Source organism: Pseudorasbora parva, chromosome 1, assembly GCF_024679245.1.
Source record: "Pseudorasbora parva isolate DD20220531a chromosome 1, ASM2467924v1, whole genome shotgun sequence".
Classification (NCBI taxonomy): Eukaryota; Metazoa; Chordata; class Actinopteri; order Cypriniformes; family Gobionidae; genus Pseudorasbora; species Pseudorasbora parva.
The window spans coordinates 21,108,687-21,131,884 of NC_090172.1; the positions used below are offsets into that span (position 1 = coordinate 21,108,687).

General features: G+C 38.4%; 1 protein-coding gene across 8 annotated transcripts in view; it reads right to left on the bottom strand.

Annotated features, from left to right (window-relative positions):
- Positions 1–269: 269 nt before the first annotated feature.
- The window catches only part of LOC137061952 (nuclear factor 1 B-type-like), a 105,633-nt gene continuing 82,704 nt past the window's right edge, over positions 270–23,198 (bottom strand). For 7 of the 8 annotated variants that reach the window (XM_067432787.1, XM_067432712.1, XM_067433090.1 and 4 more), the window contains exons 8-12: positions 22,896–23,080; positions 20,321–20,459; positions 19,020–19,102; positions 12,582–12,661; positions 270–6,141 (exon numbers count right to left, since the gene is read on the bottom strand). In XM_067432787.1, the coding sequence (XP_067288888.1) occupies positions 6,012–6,141; positions 12,582–12,661; positions 19,020–19,102; positions 20,321–20,459; positions 22,896–23,080 (617 nt within the window). In that variant the 3' untranslated portion in view covers positions 270–6,011. The remainder of the gene's footprint in view (positions 6,142–12,581; positions 12,662–19,019; positions 19,103–20,320; positions 20,460–22,895; positions 23,081–23,198) is intronic. The other variant, XM_067433233.1, reaches the window with a different exon arrangement.

A 23,198-nucleotide genomic window follows, 5' to 3' on the forward strand; every position in this document is an offset into this window, starting at 1 on the left:
GTAGTCTTTGCCCAACAAGATTTGCCTAAGGCTCCAGCTCCTGATGTTTTGTTGAAGCATTTGTTTTTGCTTGGAGGGAGATTGCACAAAACCACACAAGTAGTGATTTTCCCATTACATTTTCAGTGTGATTACATTTCCCTCTTGAAGCAATATGCAATTGTATTCACCTACAAACACAAAACTCATAGATGGTTGTTGATATATTATTTCTGCAAGAAAAACATATTGAAGATCAGCAATGAAAAAGCAATGACTCCAAACAACAGTTGCTTTGTAGCATAGCTCATTTTATTGTTTAAACAGTTTTGCATAGGAAATATATCCACTTCCAGTAATTGACTGCAGTAAAAACAGCTGCTAGCAGTATAGGCTGGATATAACAGTAACAATCACAAAAAAAGTCAAGCGTTATTTACACTCATTTGTAATCTTGTGGCATTTTTAGCCCCTGCACCAAATTCAACCAACTCAAAGGCAAGGTAGTGCCTACTGTTTATAGCTGTGAAAATGGAAAAGTCGAAAATCATCAGAAAATAAAACAAGGCCTTCACTGTACAGCTTCTTGAAGGACACCTGTGTTTCTTTAACTGTGAGTAAAAACACAAAAACTTGATAAAGTGATTCTATAATGTACATTCAGAACATACAGTAATATTTGCATACAACTGCTGTTTCCATAATCACTACTAAAAACTGTTATGACTTTATAACATTTGTTGGTGTTAGTGCTGTTGTTGTCATGTTATAAACCCACTTAACACAATACCACTGAATTTGCAGCGGGCATAAAAGTGCCACAAGACCCCCTCCCCCCTTAAAAAAGGCAAAAGAAAAAATGAACAACTGCTGTGGAGCTGGCAATTTGTTTTTCACCTGACATTTTTTGTCATCTATTGTAGTACTAAGTGTAGTCTAGAGAAACACACTGCCCAACTATTACTTGATCTCTGTGAAACAGAGACTGGGGTATCCCATTTGACTAAATTATCCAAAACTGAACAAAGCACAAAAACACAAAACACAGAACTGGGACAACAACAAAAAAAAATGTTTGGGGGATAAAAAACATGGGAAGAGGCATCCCATAGATTCTGTTTTGATTGAAGACTTTTTTTGTATTCCCTTAAGAAAATTCAATGTTTTTATATTTACAAGGGAAAGTCCACTGAGACTTTGAGCTGAAACAGGCACTGCTTGAAATATTTTTCAATTTGTTTTTGTTTTTTTTTATTTTAATTTTTTTGTTTTTTTTGGTAAACGTCTCATAATATGCTGGTTTTTATGTTCCTATTTATGTCAATGATCACTCATGCTGTTGTAAATGCCCTAGAAAGGGAAATATGAGAGTAGATGTCCTCCTGCCGTTTCCCTGCACTGACACACAGAAGAGCTGAAAATAGACATTGCATGAGTTCCACTGGTCCTCCTTGCATAAGTTATTTACATGTGGATTCTCTAGGGCCCTGGACCATGGCTTTCACAACTTGACCAGGCCTTCTTACTGCTTTCAATATCAATAGATATTGCAGTTTTTGCAACAAAAACTATTTTCAAAAAGATTAGCCCTTTAAGAAAAGGAACTACTCTATATCAGTACTTCTACCCGGAATTAAGGTTTAATCTGATGGTTGTATAAACCCTGTATGCTGTGGTGAGGGGAAGTGCCTTGAGCTACCATGACAACATTCGTTCCGACTAGATACGAACACTATCTAATCGTAGCTCAGGGGCTAATCAGAGCATCATCGCTAGCTAGACGTAATCCAAACAACAAACAAATGTTCCAATGAAAGGGGTAGTGGGAACTGCAGAAAGTGCAAATGCTCAGCTGTTTTCCTCTGTGATGGCAACATGAAAAAGACATCTGTGGGTGCACACAAAGGCTTCTGGGAGTACCGAGCCTGCCCTGAAAACTATGCAGCATTCATCCTAACATGGCGGACATATGTAAACACTGCAGAATGGAGGTGCCTACGTGCAGCAGAAAAATCTCAGCCTCTCAGCCAGCAAATTCTGTACATGGTATGGTGGGTCAGCCTCTATTGACGGGGGAAATAATGCATGCTTTATTTTTCACAAGACAGCAGAACAATCTGTGATGTCGTGTAGCGACATTACCCTGGTAGTTGTTGTTGGGAGACTCTAATCAGGTGCCTTTCTTCTAAAGTGACTAGGAGTTCCCCAACGGTTCAAAAGAACAAATAATGACCCTATTTAGCACAAATTTCAACATTATTTCTTGTCCCGTTTTCAATATCACATAATCACATCACACACACTCTATGGCCACACTAACAAAACAACACTTCAAACATTTATGAAATGTCTCAAGGATCCAAGTTAATCAACACGAAATACAACAAAAGACCTTCATCATTTTGTTTAAAACATTTACAGTCCCATACGGGAATTCACTCCACTTTATAAGTACAGGAAAATAAAAAATAAAGAATTACATATTCAACCTCTTTCTTATGTATCGGACAGCTGTTGAGTTGTAACACAAATCTAAACTCAAAACAGTTTTGTATTTTTTGTTTGTTTTTTAGTTTCACTAAAAAATATGGACATCACTGAAATTCACGAATACATGTCAAAAGTTTTTACTTTTTACAAACGGGGAAAAGAAAGAAATTTACAGTGTACACACTTTTGTCAACAAGGCAGGCATTTCAATAGAAGACCCTCATGTACTCTCCTCTCGTAGTGTCAGAGTCATCTTGAAACACACACTCTGACGTATTCATCTACACACACACACGCACACACAGTTCACATAGCTGCCAGAGCAGATTTTAACCCATAATGACTACTATTAAACTATTGCTATTACGATGGCCACCGAGATGACCCCTACCTACGTCCTCCTTCACGGTTTCCAACACAAGAATGACTCTATGACCCTGACACTCCCACCACTTCAGGAGGAAATGCACAACGCACTTCAGTGGCATCGCCAACGGCCAGAAGGCTGCAAAGCACTTATTTTTCGCAAATTTGTTAAACACAAGAAAAAGACGGAACAGTGCACATTGAACGGGGTGACTCTAGCTTAATTATATATATTGTATATATAAACATCTTGGTGAAGGAGGAGAGATTCAGCTTGACTTGAGGTCTCAGAAACAGACTGAATAGTGATTTAAGGGCTACAATTTGAAACCATGGTGATGTGAGGGGGACTTGAAGTGTTATTATTAATTGATGCCGGTAATGCCCTGTGAAGCAAAACGCCTGAGTTTTTGTTGTTCTGTATTTAATTGAAAGACACTATGGCTGGATGATTGCCTATATGCTGTAGGTGCAAAACCATTTTTTTTTCTTGATCCTTAAGACCATAAGAGCATTACATGATTCCCTTTCACCGAAGTCTTTAACAACTCAAAAATAATTATAAAAACTTGAGATAACTATAAAAACCGATTCTCCCCATGGGGGTTTTTGTTTTACAGACTACAACCTCAATAAGGCTGTATATTTGAGCACTTCAAAAGGGAAGAATAAGAAACACTGATATTTACTGATTGTGACAGATTTAACACGCAGCAACTTGCGTGACCGTGATTGTAGCGCATTTTATAACAAGTCACTTGTTTGTAAAAATTTAAGGCATCTACTTGGGAATTGCATATAGCCTAGCTATGTTGTTTACTGGACATGAGGAACAGGGTGGTGAAGATATTTGATAAAAAAGATGCCAGCATTTAACACTTTGCCCTAGTGTGCGTAATTCGCCAGTGATTGTCGCTCTCAAGTCAAGCTGTCTCCTCTATGAAAGTCATCTACTACCGAAGGTCAAACTAGCACCCCAGGTGGGAAGTTTGAAAGAGTTTGTTAGTCACAGTAGGCAAATCAGTGACTTTGCAGCCGTATTAAACCAAATGGTGCCTTCTTTGCAGACATGCTTCAACGTGTGGAAATAAAAGTCCTCCCCTTATAGAGAATACGAAACAAACGTCTCTCGCACGCACTTCTCTGCCTTTAGGTACACTTAAGGGAAAAAAGACCTTGTCGCACACTGCATAGAAAGCAGTTCCCACTTTGGTCAATTACGAATAAAAAAAGGAAAATAACAACAACAATGTCAACAACAGCAACAACAACAACAACAACAATATCAACAAAATAAATGTTTACACTATTTGTATTTCTGTACTAGCTTCTAATAATCCACTTAGCTAAAAGCACTACCTACATAGGCAAAACTTGGTATTGCATAATTCTTATAAATCTGGACCCGCCCTCCCCAATAATGACTGGAAGATGGAGAAATAAACAAACAAACAAACAAATGATTAATCGAACAGAATCAAAAAATGACAACCACCAAAATACTGAAAAAAAAAAAAATGCTGGTTGATTATAAACTTTAGAACGGCAACTATACACAGCCTTGATACGCACTGTAAATGTGAGATAAAGTAGTAAATGAAGCTAAAAATCAAAAATGTCACAATTTCATCCAGAGTACAAAATATTTCTTATCATAAAAATGTTACTTTTCCCCAAAAACGATAATAAATGCAGCAAAAACAAGTGTAGTGATGTTTTTTTAAAGTCGAAGGCAAGGCACGTAACGTGGATTATATATTTTCGTGCAAATTAAGATTATTGGAAAGATTAATTATATAAATATGTCTGATTGGAGAGGCAATGGCATTGAGAATGCCGGGAGCAATCGACAATTTCGGGGACCGCAACTGTTGGGAACTACCAAAGTGGGTTTGAAATAAGCACCTTGAGACCTCGCCTCAACCTGCAGGTTAGTGTTGAAATGAGTACAGCTTTACACACATACACAAATTGTCTTAAATTACTCTGCGTTCCTCTTGTTTCTCATGATATCAAAGTGTAAACAGTAGCTTTACAAGCTAACAGCCGACTAAACATGCAAACTAGATCAATGAGTAATATGTCAAAATAAGCCATTTTACACACACTGTGTGTCTGAGTCTTTTTTCACCTACTTTAAGTTTTCATTTTAATAAATAAAAAAAAACTACCCGCATGTTTGGGTACGGCTCAAAATAAGTGCTGTCTTGTTTGTGTTCAGTTCTGCTCACGTAAACGTTCACTGTTAATCCCACTCTTCTCCTCCACCCTTAGCTTTCCCTAGTTTCCCAAATCAAGGATGTGATTATTTTTTTTAATTTCATTTTTCTTTTTTATGTTTTAAAGTTCACCTTAAAACATTTACTCCCCATTCCTTTAGAGTCTTAGGGCAGACAGACTATGATAGCTTCCCTTCAGTAAAATCATTTAAATTGCACTTGCCTCTTATGAGATATTGTCTTATTTTTCTCAAAATCCTTTTTAAAGGAAATATATAAAAAAAACATGAAAATAAAAAGGGGTTGTATTTCTCATCTAGTAATATAGGCTTTTTCTTTCAATGAAGAAAAACAAAGGTTTTCAGAGTTCTTAACTCTTGAGAGTAAATTCCAACCTTTACCTTAAAAAGAAATAAGTACAGGTCTGACAAGATTGCGGATTCAAAAGATTTTCCACCATAGGTAAATTAAATGTTGTTGTAATATGAAAATAGAAACATTCAGTTCATCGAAAATTGTTCCTATGTTTATGTTAAGAATACGATGAGCCTCTGTTTGATGAAAGTTTGTTCGAATCGCAGCCCGCTTTACAAGCCAGCCATCCAGCTAGCCAGCCAGCCCTTGTGTGGCCACCCCCCTCTAAATCGTTGCGTAAACCAAGGCTAGAAATTGTGACTTTAGAACAAGATAAACACTAACAAGAGAGACTAGCATGTCATGCATATACAGTAAGGCATCTAAAGTTTGTATGGTAAAGATCACAGTATCTCAGTTCAGGGGCCTCCTAACACAATGACTGACTGGTGTGGAGAGGCTCATGTCATAAGAGAACACTTTGAACCGACTCACTCTACTGCTCTAAGCCAATGTCCTTGAGAGGGTGGGACAAAGGTCCACGTCGATTGTATAAGTGCTGCTTGCTGGTTTGTCCGAGGACCTGTCTCTCCAGGGTCCAGTTCAATTGCTTGATTCTGCCTGGAGGAGTGGCTCACCAATGATGTTTATGCTGTAATTCTGGACATTTGTTGGCAGAATCGGAGTCCCGTTCGACACTTGGAATGGAATTAAGCTCGCCCAGGTACCAGGACTGCAGACACACAGGGGAAAGACAGATTGTGGGAGTTATTATAATCTAATTACATACACATTATAAGATAAATGATAATACTTCATATTAAGGTATACTTAAAGCATTAGATTTAATGAATGAGTCATGAACATTATCTTTATAGCATTTATTATTCTTGGTTAATGTTGATTTCTACATTTACTGATACAATTTTAAACATTTCAAGTTGTAAAAATAATACAAAAAGTCTACAACACAACATCAAGAGTATTGAGTAATTTAGACACATTAATTTATATACTACATGCTTTTAAATATAGTGTATAGATACATTTAACTTTCAGAATCAGTTCATGAAAGAGACATATCATGTCTAGACTTTTTTTCCACCTTCTTTTGAAAACTACCTCTTTCCTTTCCATTAAATGCACACACCGTCACACACACACAATAATGGGTTCGGCATAGTGTCAGGGAACAGGATATCCCAGAGAAACAAAGCAGCCTTAGTGCACATGCACGGGGGAAGTTTCCCCAGGAGCACGCATCCATCTCAGCCCCCTGCAGCTGACACCCACTTTTGGATCAATGGGGTTAAGTCAGCGGGACCGTCTACAGACCTTTTCTATCTGCATTCAGCACATGTTAACGGCACTACAACACGAGACTGTTAATTGCGAGCTGTGGTGCGAATCTCAGATGCAAAAGCACCAGGGTGCACAAACAGCATGTTGTTCCCTGGGGGGAGGACAGGGGGGCTGAATGGTGCGTACATGTGTCGAATAATTAGGCAGACCAGAAACCAGAGCTCTGGTATGCCCCCTCCTCTTCTTCCGCCTCGGTCTGAAATACCTGTCTCACCCAATCGCCAAACACAATCTTTCTGCTCGCAGATTACAGGCCGTACTCCTGCTCTGTCAACAGTGCCCGGCACACACAGCCACCTCTTTGTTCCCCCCCCGTTTCTTTTTTTGCCCCCCAAAAAGAAAGGAGACATGCTCGAGGAGGGGTGGAGGGTGGTGGGTGGTGGGCTGATTGAAGGAGAAGGAAGGAGACCGTTGTGTGCAAAGACTTTTCCCTGGGTTCACTGCTTTGGATGCAGGTGCAAAGCTTTAGTGGGCTTTTCTTCTGGAGTTTGTTGTTTGTTTTCCGAGGGGGAGACGAGGGCTAAAGCCAGTGGCTGGTGAAGGACAGGGACCCAGCGGATGTGGAACAGTGACTTTATTCTTTCTGAGGTAGCCCGGGGTGATACAACTGCCCGTCGCCCTGAATGCAGCTAATGATTCAGTCTGAATTTTATACAAATCACCCGGTAGCCAAAGCCTGCATTGCATATTATGATTCCAAAGCGCACTGGTTCACACTTTAAGGAGAAAGAGTCAGAAAGAGAGTCACAAAGTTGTATGAATAGGACCTAAATCAAATGTGCACTCCACTCTCTTTAAAGGGGGTTTAATATATCACATGAAGAACTAACTGGGCTCTGTCTCTCCTCCCTCCTGCTGCGCCTTTCCTCTCTCTGCCGTTCTAGCCTGCTAGAAATCATCTAACAGGAAATGAGCGATTAAGTGTTTTAGAGATGTGGACGGGGGACTTTGGGGCTCAAATCAGACTCAAGTCACTGTTTGGAGGATTTATGACTTGACTTGATAAATATTAAAGTACTTGAGACTTGATTTTGACTTTGTTGCAATTACCTGTGAGTTGAGCTGATGACTAGAGGCCCGTCATTTCCTATGAAAATCCAATGGCATTACAATTGTGCACTGCATTCATTTCGAGTCTTTTCTTTCTCTTTTTCTCTCAGTTCTACAAGACTGAAAAAGCAAGCAGTACATATTAAGTACTGATATCATCTACCAATATAGACTGGAGTAATGGCTGATGAGAATTCAGCTTCACCATCAAAGCAATCAATTACATTTTAAAATGTATTCAAACAGAAAAATATTATTTTATAATTTAATCATTTTGCACAATATTACTGGATTTAACGTATTTCTGATAATAAATGCAGCCATGGTGAGACCTCATTAACACGATCTTATTAGTTACAATTAATTAACTACATTATTTAACAAGACCTAACATGATCTACATCATTTAATAATATTTGTTATAGTTAATTTAAACATTAATCAGTATTTTTTAATAACAAAAAATTATTATATCTGTTAATATTAATTAATACACTGTGAACTAACATAAACACATTAATAATTATATTTTATTAACTTTAACAAAGATTAATAAATACTGTCAAAAACATATTGCTTATTGTTAGTTCTAATGTTAACAAATGAGACTTTATTGTAAAGTGTTACTAAAAACCTTATTTTCCCCAAAGGGTAGAGTATACATTTAATATTATTTATGTATATACTATAACTTAGCATATTTAGTATAGTATATTACAATTCCCATGCTTATCACTAGCAAAATACATATATTAACCAATATGGTCTTTCTTTAAAAGTCCAAGGAAATCTTGTTGGTTACATACATTGGTTAAGAAGAATCTAGCTAGCATGATCCAAAACAGCATGATGTATGCTTGTCTCTTAAACAGGGAAAGTGAGCCCAAAGGAACTGCGTTGTAGTTCTTCTTTTGCTTTCTGCTTCTTTCCCTGAACACATACATTGGTCAGCTCCAATAAAGGATTTCTAATGGGACAGCAAAAACAGACTACCACCCATAAAGCTCGTAAATTGTCTCATGTACTGCTGCTAAACTTTGCCTTTGCAGAGCATCAATAAACAGTGTCTGATTGATTGCCATGGGGTGGGGTAATACCCCTTGTTTCCCAAGTTCAAGGTTCAGTGTGGCGTTTCCTACTGTCTGGTTTCCCCAGTTACCAGACAAGTGCAGATGTGATGGGCCCCCTTTACAAGGGAGATGGGTATTATGTGGGAAAAAGGGAGAGGAACAAACAACCTTGCTCCCGTACCAGATTATTGCTTCTTCATGAGCTGCTTACAGGTCTTTCGTCCTAAACGTCCACCCTTCTGCAGGAGCAAGCATGGGCCTGCTTCATTTTGGAATCAGACGCTAAATTAGATTATCTAATGCCATCTTAATGGATTGCTGACCCATTTCCTACAGGATGCCAACAAACAAGCCTGGCTTCAATTCAATTTGGGTTGAGCTGTGGACTGGCATGCATCACACTGCGGCACTGCAGCTTTGCAAGTAAATGCAAGCAACAAATCACATTTCCATAAGTCAATGACCTGAAGTCAACTCTTCAACTGCATCAGCTTTCATCTGCAGCACATTGCCTTGCTTTCAAATCACGTTCTGTCAGGCTGCAAGCTTGTTTTTTTGCAGTTGACAGAATCATGGTAATTAGTAAACTTTTAATGAATATTTTAAATGTAACATCTGGGCTTGGTTTTCAATGTTCAATAATGTTCAAGCCTGTGCCCCTATTTTATGTTGATTATAAAATCTCTGTATGTAATGTTGGAGAAACAGTAAAGGGTAAGCCACTGCTAGAGAAACTTTTTTCCCCATACTCCGTGTGGTCTATTACGAGGCCAGAAAAGGGGCTGGAATGAAAGCAGGGGCCTGAAACACTGATGCCTACAGAAGGAAGTGAGAGTGTGTTCAGTGCTACTCTACTTTTCCACACATTTACTGCAGTGAGGAAGTGCTGAGCAAGGTCTTTCCCACTGCAGGGAGCTGGGGAGACTAAAAAAGTGGAGGAGAGAGGATATAGCTCAAGGACATATAGCTCCCACTAAGTCTACCTTACACAGGGAATCTGTCGAACACACCAGCAGTGACTGCTCTAAGAACGCATAGAAGCAATGATGTTTATGTATAAATAAACTTTGTACATATAACATATAATAATATATCATTTAACTATAATGACAAAGCAAAACACGTTTGTGATAACTTCAAATTTACCAAAACTAAAAAACTGAAATATCACATTTGATGTAAGTATTTAGACTTTGCTAAACATTTGAGATTTAGCTCAGATGCATTTTATTTTCCTGAATCAGAGATGTTTCTACACGCTGAATGGAGTAAAATGTGTGGCTAATTTATTTGAACATGATTTAGAAAGACACACACCTAGTTTTAAGATCTGAAAATGCATATCAGAGCAAAAGCGAGCACATGAGGTCAAATGAACTGTGCGCAGAGCTCAGAAACAGGATTGTGTTGAGGCAAAGATATGAGGAAGGCTGAGGTTTTAAAAAAAATCTGTTGCATTGAAGGTTCCCGAAAGCACAATGGCCTTCATAATTCTTAAATTTGAAGTTTGGAACAACCAGGACTCTTCTTCTTAAAAGAGGTGGCCAAGAACCTTAAAGTCACTCCAGAGATCATGTGTGGAGACTGGCAAACAGCACTGCAATTCTGAGCTTTATGGCAGAGTGGCCAGACTGAAACCTCTCCTCAGTGCAGGACATTTGAAAGTCTGCTTTAAATGAGCAAAACTGCTCCTAAAAGACTCTTAGACTGTGAGGTACAAGATTCTCTGTCATGATGAACTGGATGGTGTGGAAAAAAACAGACACCGCTCATCACCTTTGCAGAACTATCCCAACGGTGAAGCATGGTGGTAACATCATGCTGTGGAGGTGTTTTTTCATTGGCAGGGACTTGGGAATTGGTCAGGGGAGAAAGAAAGCTGAATGTAACAAAATACAGGGATATGCTTAAGGAAAACCTGGTCCAGATCATTCAAGACCTCAGGCTGGGCCGAATGGCTTAGTGAATGTCCTTGAGTGGCCCAACAAGAGTCAGACTTGAAACCATCAGCAAACATCTCTGGAGAGACCTGAACATGGTTGTTCACTGACAATCTCCAGCCAACCTGACAAAGCTTGAGAGGATCTACGGAGAAGAATTTATACGCAGAAAATTCCCAAATCAAGAGGTTCAAAGCTTGTGACATCATACCTAAAAAGTTTTTTTTTTTTGAGGCTATAATTTCTGCCAAAGGTACTTTAAAAAGTGCCAAAGGTGTACTGAGTTAAGGGTCTGAATATGTATTAATTATCATAAGTCTTTGCCTTTTCATTATGGGGGAATGTAGAATGTAGAAAAATTATTTAAAACGATTTTGCATAAGGCTGCAATGTAATAAAATGTGAAAAAAATGTAATCTATTATAATTAAGTTTCAAACATTTTGTAACTATTGTACAAAAAAATATTTCTGCTCTCCAAAAAACATCTGGAGAGAAGATACAAACATTTTTAATCTTTCAATTTCAGTCTTTCACTGTCAGAAATGTATGAAGATATTTTTTTAGAGAACAGAGCAAAGATTTAATGCAGAAGGGAGGGTGAGGTGATTAAACAGAGCAAACAGTCTTAACTGCCTCTGCTCTGAAACCCCAAGCTTAGCAGTGACCTTTGCAAATATGCAACTCTCTGCTGTCAGTGAGCCTCAGACAGATGCTATGTACTAATGCTGGAGTTCTGCTCTTTCCCAGCAGTAACCATCTCCATAACTTCCATTCTCTTAGGGAGATAAGGATGTTAATCATTAATTGTTCTGGGGTCATTTTGCGCTCATTTAGTCTCATTCCAGAGGTCTAACTGACCAGGAATGTCTAAGTGTGACTTGTCATATATACTGACACAGACAATACAGCAACATCATTCGTGAGGAGATCATAAACACAGTTGTCTCTAAGATGGGCAGAAGCTTCTATGACTAGTTTGAACTGGTAATGATAGATCAGGCTGATTGGCTGAAATCACCCAACATCCATTAGTTAATCTCTAATTTTGTTATCCCTATATAATTTTTTAGCAGCATTGATTTAAAGTGAATGGATCAAGAGATTCAAGATGCTAGAAGATGGTTCTAGAGTGCTGTGCTAACATTACCAATAATTGCTGGATGCCAGTATATCAAAAACTCTAAAAAGTTGCATCTCTAAATTCATCCAGATGTAGCACCTACAACCATCAAATCCACCTCTTTAAACAATAAATTCTCTCCTGTTAATGTACTGTGGTGTGTGAAGTTTCTATGAATTTGGCCGCAGATTGCTCATCCAGATGTGCACAGTAACAGTCTTGCGACAGCCTGAAAAAAGGTTTGTGAAGTTCTGCTTTTTAAACCAAAGAAGTTTAAAGAACAGCAAAGGAGATGGACCTAAAACATTTGGAAATATACTGTAGTTAGAAGTTAAAATGCAAATCAGCACATATTCAATTTTCTATCATGATGTTTGCTTTTCTATATCTTTCATGACATATTGAGCCATTGCGTGAATGAGTAATGCATTCATGGCCTTAAACACGAATACATTAACAAAATTTATCACACAACTTTTGCTTATGTTTTTTGCGATGAATGTAAAAACACAGAAAAAGTGGGGCTTGATCTGGACTGGGTTGGAGGGGGTGTTGGACTATTGCAGATACAGGTTGTACATAAGTAATATTTAATGGAGAGGTGGGTTGAAAATAAAGGAAACGTTTACCTTTGCCAAGAAATCCCCAAAGCCTCCTCTGAGCCATATGACCTGATGTTTTGATTCACGGGCCAGTCACAAATCCTCAGCTGTCAATCAAACACCTCTCAGTCAGACAACTGGGCTAGCACAACGGCACTAACACACATTTAGCATGCAACAAAACCTGGAGCAAGACCTTAGCTCATCTCAACAAATATTCTTACATTTATCTGATGTTAATCTTACATTACTAGATTAAGAAAACACCATCACTAATGGTCAGGTTTAATAAATCTGGATTATGGATTATATATAAGATCTTAAATCTTCTGTTCTAGGCCTAAAATTATGCCTAATTTAAATTGCAATTCCATTGAAAGAAAGATGCCATCAAAAATGTAAACAAACAAAAGGCAATTGTCACATGTGGCATGCAATATCATTAGAGGTCTAATTATTAAACTTCCTGAAAGCAAAAGAAGAGGTTAGTATACAAAGGCTGGGTTACATGGAGGTTATTCATCTATCCCAGAATGCACTAGAATGGGAGGAAGCACATGCATTCCAATTGGTCATGCAGTTACGGTCACTTCACTGCTTAGATAATGTCAAAACAGCCTGTTTTCATTGAAGCATAACATGAAACATGTGAGAGATTAATCTTGGTCAGTAGATTTAAATAGTTCTTGGCAACAATTTACAAAGCAGCAGTTTTTGAAAATGTCGGTGTGGGTGAGAGGGGAAAATAAACTGGTCACATTTACACACAAGCATGCAACAAATTGTATGCATGAAAGTGTGAGAAGCAATCAACAAACAACGACGTTAGAGTAAATCATGACACTTTATCGAACATAACTTTCTGCTAATGCACGTCGCCACCCTGTCAGACACACAAGTGCTATATGTAACAAATTTTCTATATTTACTTCAAAGATGCTTTACTGCTCACCCGGAGACTTTCGGGTGGCCGAAATGCACATTTCCCAGAGTGACAGCCACATAAATTAGGTGAGCAGTGCTAACACTAAACAGGAACTTCTCTAGTAGCATGGGGGTCCTGTCAAGGATGCTGTGGATATATATCAAATTATATCCACTACAAATTCAGTAACTGTAAAAAAAACACTGTAACTACATGTTATGTGTAAATAAGTTAATGTTTAACTATTTAAATTTTAATTCATATTATGCAGTTTAAAGGTTTGGGGTCAGTAAGATTTGTTTTTTTAATGTTTATGAAAAAGTCTCTTATGCTTACTAAGGCTGCATTTATTTAATAAAAATACAGTAAAAATTTATATTGTGAACTTTTCAGCAGCCATTGTTCTGTTTTTTCAGTGTCACATGATCTTTTAGAAATCATTCTAACTGACTGATTTGGTACTCAAGTAACATTTCTTATTATTGTCAATGTTGAAAATAGTTATAATATTTTTGCGGAAACCTTTTTTTTTTCAAAATTACCTAATGAATAGAGAGGAGCATGGCATCAAAAGAACAGCATTTATTTAACTATTTTATTTTGTAAAAAAAAATGTCACTTTTGATAAATGTAACTTACAAATCTTACAAAAACAAGTCTTACTGACATTTTTTTGTTGGGGGGGGGGGGGGGGGGCATTAAGCTGAACAGGCTCTGATGAGCGACTAATAGAGAAATATGTGAAGTATTTTCACATTGCTGTGTGCGGATATCCACCTCCATCAGTACTGCCAACTCTACTTCAACAAACTAACGAGTGTGACACTGTGTATGTGTGTGTGTGTGTGTGGAAGAGAGAGAGAGCGTGTTCTCGAGTGACCTGAAGCCAGAAAACAATGGCACTGGGGCAAAGTCTGAGGTCAGCTATCAGACTGTTTTGGTAGTGCGCATTCCTTCATCCTGTTTTGGTCGACCCCACTCATTGAAAAAACACACACTCATACAATATGCTGATGATGTGTTGTCCTGCATCTATCCTCCGTGTTTAAGTTCTCTGGAATTAAGAGGCGTGATTTCAGGTCTTCAGATTTGGTTAATTATACAGACCATAAAAACAAATCACAAAACACTAAAAAGTGTCAACAAATTAGTTTTACTTGTTTTTAAAACCCAAATAGTTTTTTTCAGCACTGATGGTCTCAAGCTCCAAAAGGCTAATAAATAAATGGGGGGAAAAAGAAAAGAAAAAAAATCTCTCAAATATACCTTGAATTTTAATCTAAGCAGAAGTGTTATTTTAGTGGAGTACCACTATTAACTGAACTCAATGGGCTTAACTACAATGAAACAGCTAAAATCCCACAATGAGGTATAAAATGCCACATTATGTCAGCATCAAAAACATAATAGCTAGAGACAAGCTCTAAGCTCGAGGTCGGCAGTTATCTGATCACGGGTGCCATCTGTCGCTGGCACCAGTGGATCACAGAGGTATGCTAGAGCAGCGCTAGCACCTTCACAGCTGTGAGTGGTGGTTGCTTTAGCATGTTTGCATTAGATAAAGCCAAATAAGATTGTGATCACTGGTCGAGAGAGAGAAGGGAGGGAGAACAGAAATACATAGAGAAAGGGAAGAACCCCTGGGGAAAGCAGCTAATGAAATCTTCTCATCACTGGTGTTTTCACAAACACATTACACAGGGGTATCAGTCTAGAGCAGGTGCTGTTAGGCTGTGTGCACGAATGTTCATCTGTCATTCTCCCCTGTGTGTTTGGGTTTTGAGTAAGTTGTGAATGAGCTTGATTTAACAACAGGGCCATTGTGATCATACTTTAAGACAGGCGGGGAAATCTCTGGCCCTCGAGATCCATCCATCCATCCATCCATCCATCCATCCATCCATCCATCCATCCATCCATCCATCATCCATCCATCCATCCATCCATCCATCCATCCATCCATCCATCCATCCATCCATCCATCCAAGTTTGTCTGATGCATTATATATTGAAAAATGCATATCTAGCTCTACAAAATGGTACACCAGCAAACACAGTAAACTGCTACATTTTAATACTACTTTTAATATTATAATATAAAATTGTATATTAATGGTTTCCAGAAAATGTAATCATTTAAGAGAAAAGCTCTGATATTTTTTTAAAAGTTTTTGAAACATGCCTTTTGTGCTCACCATTTATTTGATTGAAAAATACAGTCAAAAACATTAATATTGTAATATATTTTAAAATGTGATGGCAAGTCTTTACTGGCACATTGCTAAAAAAAAGTATTAGTTCCTGTAAAAATACATTTTAACTGACTCCAATGATGTGAACACAAAACTATTGACACAAAAAATTAACATAAATGTCATTTATAGTAATAACCGTTTTTAAAGATTAACTTTAACTGAACATTAGAACACATCATCAAGGTAATCTAAATGTGAAATGAGCTTGAACAATAAAATCTCTCGAATCAGCCACTAACTGATAAAGTATGGATATGTTTTGTGAATAACTAATGCTTATGTTGAATGGCAGCTGTGTTATGTATATATCGGCATTATTATTGGAAGGCCTGCCTTGAAACACCAATGCAGTTGACCACTAAATATTTTTCTTTCTGCTCCAAATAAACGCACGTCCATGCGACACTGTCCATGCTCCAGATGAATTGTCTCTATAGCTTATCACAGGAAACTGTCCATTACTCTAAGGGCTGCCATCCCAAAGTTGCCACTTCAGAGTCTGAACACAATATCATACAATGTATGTGCGTTGCGACAACAGACTACAAGCATATTATCTGAAGGACCTCGGGCCACAAATCACAAGCAGCTACGTCTCAACATCTCACATAGGGGTTATATGCAAACAGATGGTTCTTGTAAATGAAATAAGCTTAAACAGTTGCTATGGGACCAATAGGAGGAGTGATTATGTATGTATGGACACACCCGCTTGATTTACTGACTCCAGTAAACGGAGGCTAAAGACACGGCATGAATGTTTATGTAATGGAGTCATTATAGTGAGGGTGTGTTTGAGCATATACAGAGACCCTCTCGATGCTAGGCCCTACAAGAGGAATACAGAGACAGAGAAAGAGAAAGAGAGAAAAGCACATAAAGAAAAGAAGGGAAAGAAAGAATGACAAAATGAGGTAAAGAGAAAGAAGAAAAAAGCTTTGATTTGAGTGAACAGTGAGAGAATGAGAGGAGGCATTAAGGAACAGAGAGAGAAAGAGAGCGTCCCGCTGAGCGTCTGGAGCTTTCTCAGTTTCCAGACGGCCTGGCTGAGCTGGAGGCAGCACCCTGCCCCACAGCATGCTGGGAAAGGAGCGCTACGGGTCTGTAAGGTGACGCCACGGCGACGGCAGTAATCCATACGCCCCACGCGTCACACCGCACGCCCTTACAAAAGCTCAGCAGGGGAACACAGGTGTCAATACATCTCATAATATCCTATGATAAATCACTCAGAATAAAGGCTGGTGTGTACGCAAGACATTATTTACCCAGCGAAAGCGCCCGCTCAATGGCCGCAGGTTAACTCGGGTTAGGACTGGCTATACAATTCTCACTTTTGAGGACAAACAAAAGCTTCAGCTCATATAAACATGATGGATGGTTGATATATCATCCTGTCTTCATCTGATCCCTCTCCCTGTTAAGCGAACTACAGCTAAAACAAAAGGCATTAAGCCGTATGAGACACTACAGCAGCTGCGGTGCCTACATGCGATACCTGCTAAAAGATATTATAATCACTCATTCATCCAGCTTGCACACTGAATCGCTGTTATCAATATCAGCCCTTTTATTATATCCAATTACACCGCCTATCCGTCACTTCGAACTTCTGCATCTTTGAAAAAATCATTCTCAAATGACAAAAATAGCTCCATGTTTTTTTTTAAATAAGGCCTGCAGCACATTCCCTGTTGGCAAGCGGTACGTTACTTGGCCCAGTCCAAGTATGCAAAACCAGAGAGCAATAAAAGCAAGGCTTGCCATTACTGTAACTCAGGAGCAGGGCAAGAGAAAACCACTAATTATGATGTCGCCGCGTGCAGATGAATTCAATTAGAGGAGGGTGGAAAATACTGGCCTCAGACCAGCCCTTTCATGCGGCAGAGGGCCGTCGTGCACACGCACTAGACTATTACTCTTTTTACAATACTGAGTGTTTTGCCAAAAATGATCATTTCACTAAATACCTTCTAAGCCGTGCCTGACATGAACCAAATCGTTCATGTTTAGTACTGCATTTAGTCATATATCATTTTGTCCATCTGAAGACAATGCTAGCTATTGTTGCACAGTAGTTTTAACACTAAGACAAGATAGATTTTATGTTGGAATTAGCCTCAAGGGAGGTGTTCGCAATAAAAATTAAAGTCCAACAAAGTCCCATGCTGTGTATAAATCCATCAATTACTCTTTAACATTAATATAAACTAAATGGTAGAAAAACTGAATGAAATTGGACTGTCTGAATTATGTAGCAATGTCTCACTTCTAAAGTGGCCCCAAAAAGTATTTTGACACTTAAGGCACACTTAAAATGTAGGAATATCATTGTGCTGAATAATAAAACATCACATTAACTGACTTTTATTTTAAAGAAAGATGTTTGCTGGAAAAAAAGTGTGCTTGGTTTAAAATTTTTAAACAGCAGATAAACTGTTTAAAATAGTAAAGCGTATTTGAGCACTTGCTGGTTGTTGAATCTTAAATGGATATGTTCATAGCTAATGTGAGGATATGCACCTGTGATTATTTTGCAAGTACACCTATCATGGGAACTTGAGGGCAAGTGACCCAATACATCCACTGAAATTGAACTGAAACCATTTGGTTAACTGCGAAAATATGGGGGAAAAATTGTTCTGAGAAAATGTCTAGTGTCATTTGATGGTTGATTTGTTATTTTGCAAAGGTATTTATACACAATTATGGCTTGGTTGTCCACCTAACATTTGGGGGCTAATGTATTTATTTTCAGGGTACTTAAATGAAACGAGTTTAGTCTTGGCTTATTTATAGGAATGTGGGCCCTTTATATATGAATTTATGGAAACCAACAAATTCTTCATAAAAGTGACATTCACCCACACTTGCAAAAACTATAAACCTCTAAACGTGACCGTGGTTACAGAGCAAGTGGAAAGACGTGCTCAATAACTCTGAGTAACAGAGTGGAGCTTGCCAGGAATGTCCAGGACATTAAACACGTTATAAATATAATAATCTACACAGTGTCTTAGAATATGTTACATGTGCCCAATAGGTGCATATAATTAACAAATGCCGACACAAAACAAATTACACTTTCAGACAGCCAGATGTAACTTATTTTGTCACAACAGCCCTGCATCTTTATGGTACCACAACAGTGCCTAAAGTTCATGACCAGATTATTTGACGTGCTACCTGTCTGACAGCTCTGACACCTGTTGGGAACAGCTGGATGGGGATTTGAGAGAGAACAGGGGGAAAAAGAGAAATTTTAAGAAGTTGGGTATATCTCACCTGTTGCTGGTGAAGAAAGGCTGGGTCTCTGGAGCTCAGTCCCACAAAACGGTTGGCAGTGGGGGTGCCTGGAGCCGAATAACCTAAATATATGTTCAATCAGTATCAAATATCTTAATACAGCTGGTGTAGACACAAGTAATACACTATACTGGCATTAACTTTATATTAGGTGGCCTTAACTACTATGTACTAACATTTTAATTAATAATTTTATACAATGCACTTATTGTGTACATACATGTGTTTACATAGTACTTATATTTAAAAAAAATACCTGCAAGTCATTACATCTGTAATTAATTTCTGTAGTTACATTTGTAATTACACTTTGGACACTTCCCTTACACATAACCCTACCCTTAAACGTACCCAAAAACCACACATGTCCCTAATTCTACCCCTTTCCCACCTCAATATCAGCAAAAGTGTTTTGCGATAAAATATGAACACAACAAGTACATTGCACTTATTTTTTACACATAGTAGTTAAGGCCATCTAATATAAAGTGGGGCCACATACTGTTTCAAAGTTTGTGCTCAGTACAGGTTATCATTATTTATCAATTATTTAATACTTTTATACATCAAGACACACATTTAATTGATAAAAAATGACAGTAAAGACATTTATGATGTTAAATGTTTCTATTTCAAACAAATGCTGTTCTTTGAAACGTTCTATTTATCAAAGAATCTTGAGAAAAAAAGGTATAACAAAAAAATAAGCAGAACCACTGTGATAATACTAAAAATGTTTCTTGAGGACAATTTTGGCATATTAGAATGATTTCTAAAGTATCATGGCTGCTGAAAACTTTGCCATCACAAAAATAAATTATTAAATGTAGCACAATAGAAGACTTTATGGGTGAAGACCCATAAAATTGTAAATTGTAATACAATATTACTGGTTTTCCTGTATTTTTGATCAAATATGTGACCATGGACAACAAAACCTTAAGTCATAAATTGCACGGGTATATTTATATAAATATATAAAATAAAATTATAAGTAGCATTGATGAGGACTTCATTTGGAGGTGATTTTTTGTCAATATTTAGATTAATTTTTTTTGCACCCTTAGATTCTAGATTTTCAATAGTTGTATCTTGGCCAAATATTGTCAAACCATACATCAATAAAAATCGTGTTTATTCAGCTTTCAGACGATGCATAAATCTCAATAAATAAACAAAAATAATACAAAAAAAACGTATGATTTAGTGGTCCAAGGTCACATATATGCAGCCTTGGTGAGCAATGTGACAGCTGTAGTGTAGAGATGGGAGTAACTCACCCTCTGAGGATGTGGTGATTGGCTTGGTGTCAGCCATCGAGAGAGATACTGGTCTGACTGTGCCGTGGTGGGGCGAGGGGGCCAGTACTGGTGTGAAGTGACCGGGCACTTTCCCCAGTACCTGACCGCTGCTGTTCGGCTGTGGCATTCAGAGAAAAAAAGGAGTTTGTTAGCATACCAGGCAGCATGGTTACATGTTTTCAAATTAAGCTAATGATCATGTTCATTTCTTTTTGTTTTCTGTGATTAAAGTGGGCAGATTAAAGCAATCTTTTGATGTTCTCCCATCTTCTTCTGGCATTGGTGCAAGACAGCTGACTGTGCACTTTTCATGACTTATTCCAAGCTGATACAAAAACCAGAAAAAGAGGGGGTTGAGGGAACATAGGATTCAGACACAGACACAGAGCGAGCGTCTACCTCCTTCTACTCTGGACTGCAGGAGACAGACTCAACTGAATTCACATAGCGGGGCCCTAAGTTCAAAACTCAAACAGGCCTTTATGAAAGAGAATGGTGTCCATGGGGTTCCCCAATGTGAATAGAATGTTTAATTAGGGTGTAATATAATCTGCGTTAAAGCAAGCATAAAAACATCCTGGCTCCCATCCACCCGATTATATGACCCGTGTTATTTGCAGAGCGATCTCCCCTCACCAAGCTCCAGACCCCGGCAACGGCAAATATTTACGACCTTTATCGTTCCCTGCGGTTTCTCCCAAGTAACAGTTCCAGAGTGCTATGCCTCAACCAGTCTATGAGCCCTTTGTTTACTGTTTGAGCGGCGGGGATATAAAACTCGGTCATATCGAGACCTTTCTTCAATCACACAGAGAAAGAAGAAATCCCTCAGACAATCAGTGCTGTGTTTTCCAACATATCAAATCACAGCAGATATTTCTTGCACTAGTTTTGCTTTGTAATTCTTAATGTATTGTTTTAAACAAAACATTTTGTTTTCCCCCCAAACAGTTTAAAAATGAGAGAGACTGTGTTAATGGTGGTACCACGAGTAAATTAGATACTTTTACTGGGTTACCCATCATAACGTAAGTTATATTTTTGTTATTGTTATTGACTTTTCACACTTCTGCATAGTTTAAGCAACTATCAAAATACTTTCAAGTTTAAAGCATGTGCATACTATGTACTTAATATAGTAATTACAATAACAGGGTAATAACTAGGTACTAACCCTTAACCTTACCCTAAACCTAACCTTAGCCCATGTAGCTCCCCTTTTTCCCCTGAGTACTTTCATAGGTAAGTACACTGTAAGTAATACACATAATGAAAAAAACACAAACAAAAACAAGAAACTGTCAACCTTAACCAATTGCACTATAATCCGAAATAAAAGGAATTAAAATTTTAACGAAATGTTTGGAGAGGCTTGGCCTTTTGTAAAATGTTGATTAAGATGAGTGGGACAGTCTGAGCTGCTTGGCAGAGATGCAGAAAGTTCTTTAAAAAGCGGCTTCACCGAGAGCCCCATCCATCACCCACTAAGGGGGAGGAGTCAGCCACCACGACCACAGCGGAGTCAAAAAACTGAGAACGTTTTAAGTTCTTCAATTAACATGAATGAGGTAAAGCTTGTTTTACATGCTTGTTATGCTTCATATAACAATGAAGACATAATGGCCTATATAATAGTATTAAATTATATAATAGCACAATAAATACAATAACAGGAATATTATTTTCTCTTAATTCATACTTTAGGGAATCTCAGCTCCAGTAAAACGTGCAGTAACAGTAGTTTTCATAGAGTTGGAGACACGTTGAGCGCATGTGTGTTTGTGCTAATGCGCAGTGGCTGCCATGGTTGGAGTGTTTATTGACTTGCTTTTGTTGTTGCGTTTTTTCCCTCTCTCTCTTTTCGTTCCCCTTCGCTTCATTTACGCCGCAGCTGGTAAACAGAGTCGCCACAGCAATGGAGAGGCCGTCGTTTGGCTCCGCGCTCGGCTCTGAGCTGATTTAGACAAGGCGCCGACAGAGAAAACCACTAATGATTTTGTGTTCGTTAGCTAAACTGGGTCAATTACTGTGCTGAAACAATGTGGCCTGTTAATCAAACTTGAGTCCGATGCAGTGGGAACAACCAGAGACACCAAGACAGACAGCCAACAAGAGGTAGAGGCAGAAAGGGAAGGAAATTGCGCTAAAGCACCTTTGTGTTTACAGCATGTGCCCTTACAATGAGGGTCTCATTATTTTTAGGGGGTAGAGCAGCTTTAGCTCACGGTATGGTTAACACATGTGACAACATGATGATTATGATTGGAGAATTTACGGTACATGTGATGCATGTTATTTCAAGTATGTTATAAATGTGAATCTGTTCTTGCGCGTCTCAGGAAAGGGAATATTACAACTGAGACGTTAAACCAACACCATATTTTAACAGCTGGCATCTATTATGTGTTGTGGACAATGTACATACAGTCATGAGATTTAAAGGCTCTATTCCAGTACAGATAAACTGTACTAATTATGTATGATTGCTTTAGGGTCAGGGTTAATGCGCGTGTACGTTAGTCTTTGTGCGTGTACGTGAGTAATCCAAACTTACCTGGCTGCTCTGTGGGCTGGACGGGTCGTAAGGCTGCATGTAGTTCTTGAGGGAGTCGGGTGGGTTGAGGTGCGGCGGGTAACGGATGGCGCCATGAGAGATGTAAGGCGAGGGGGCTGGGGGAAGGATGGAAGGGGCAGAGAACTGCAGCGGCGAATGCGGAGGTGGACTCCTAGTGGAAATTACTGCACATGCAGAGAGAACAACTACTTTACTAAAAGATTTTAATTTGGCAACATGTAATCTCAATGAAATGTAATAACGTTTTTCTCATGGGTCATTATCAAGAAGCCATCTGTGAAC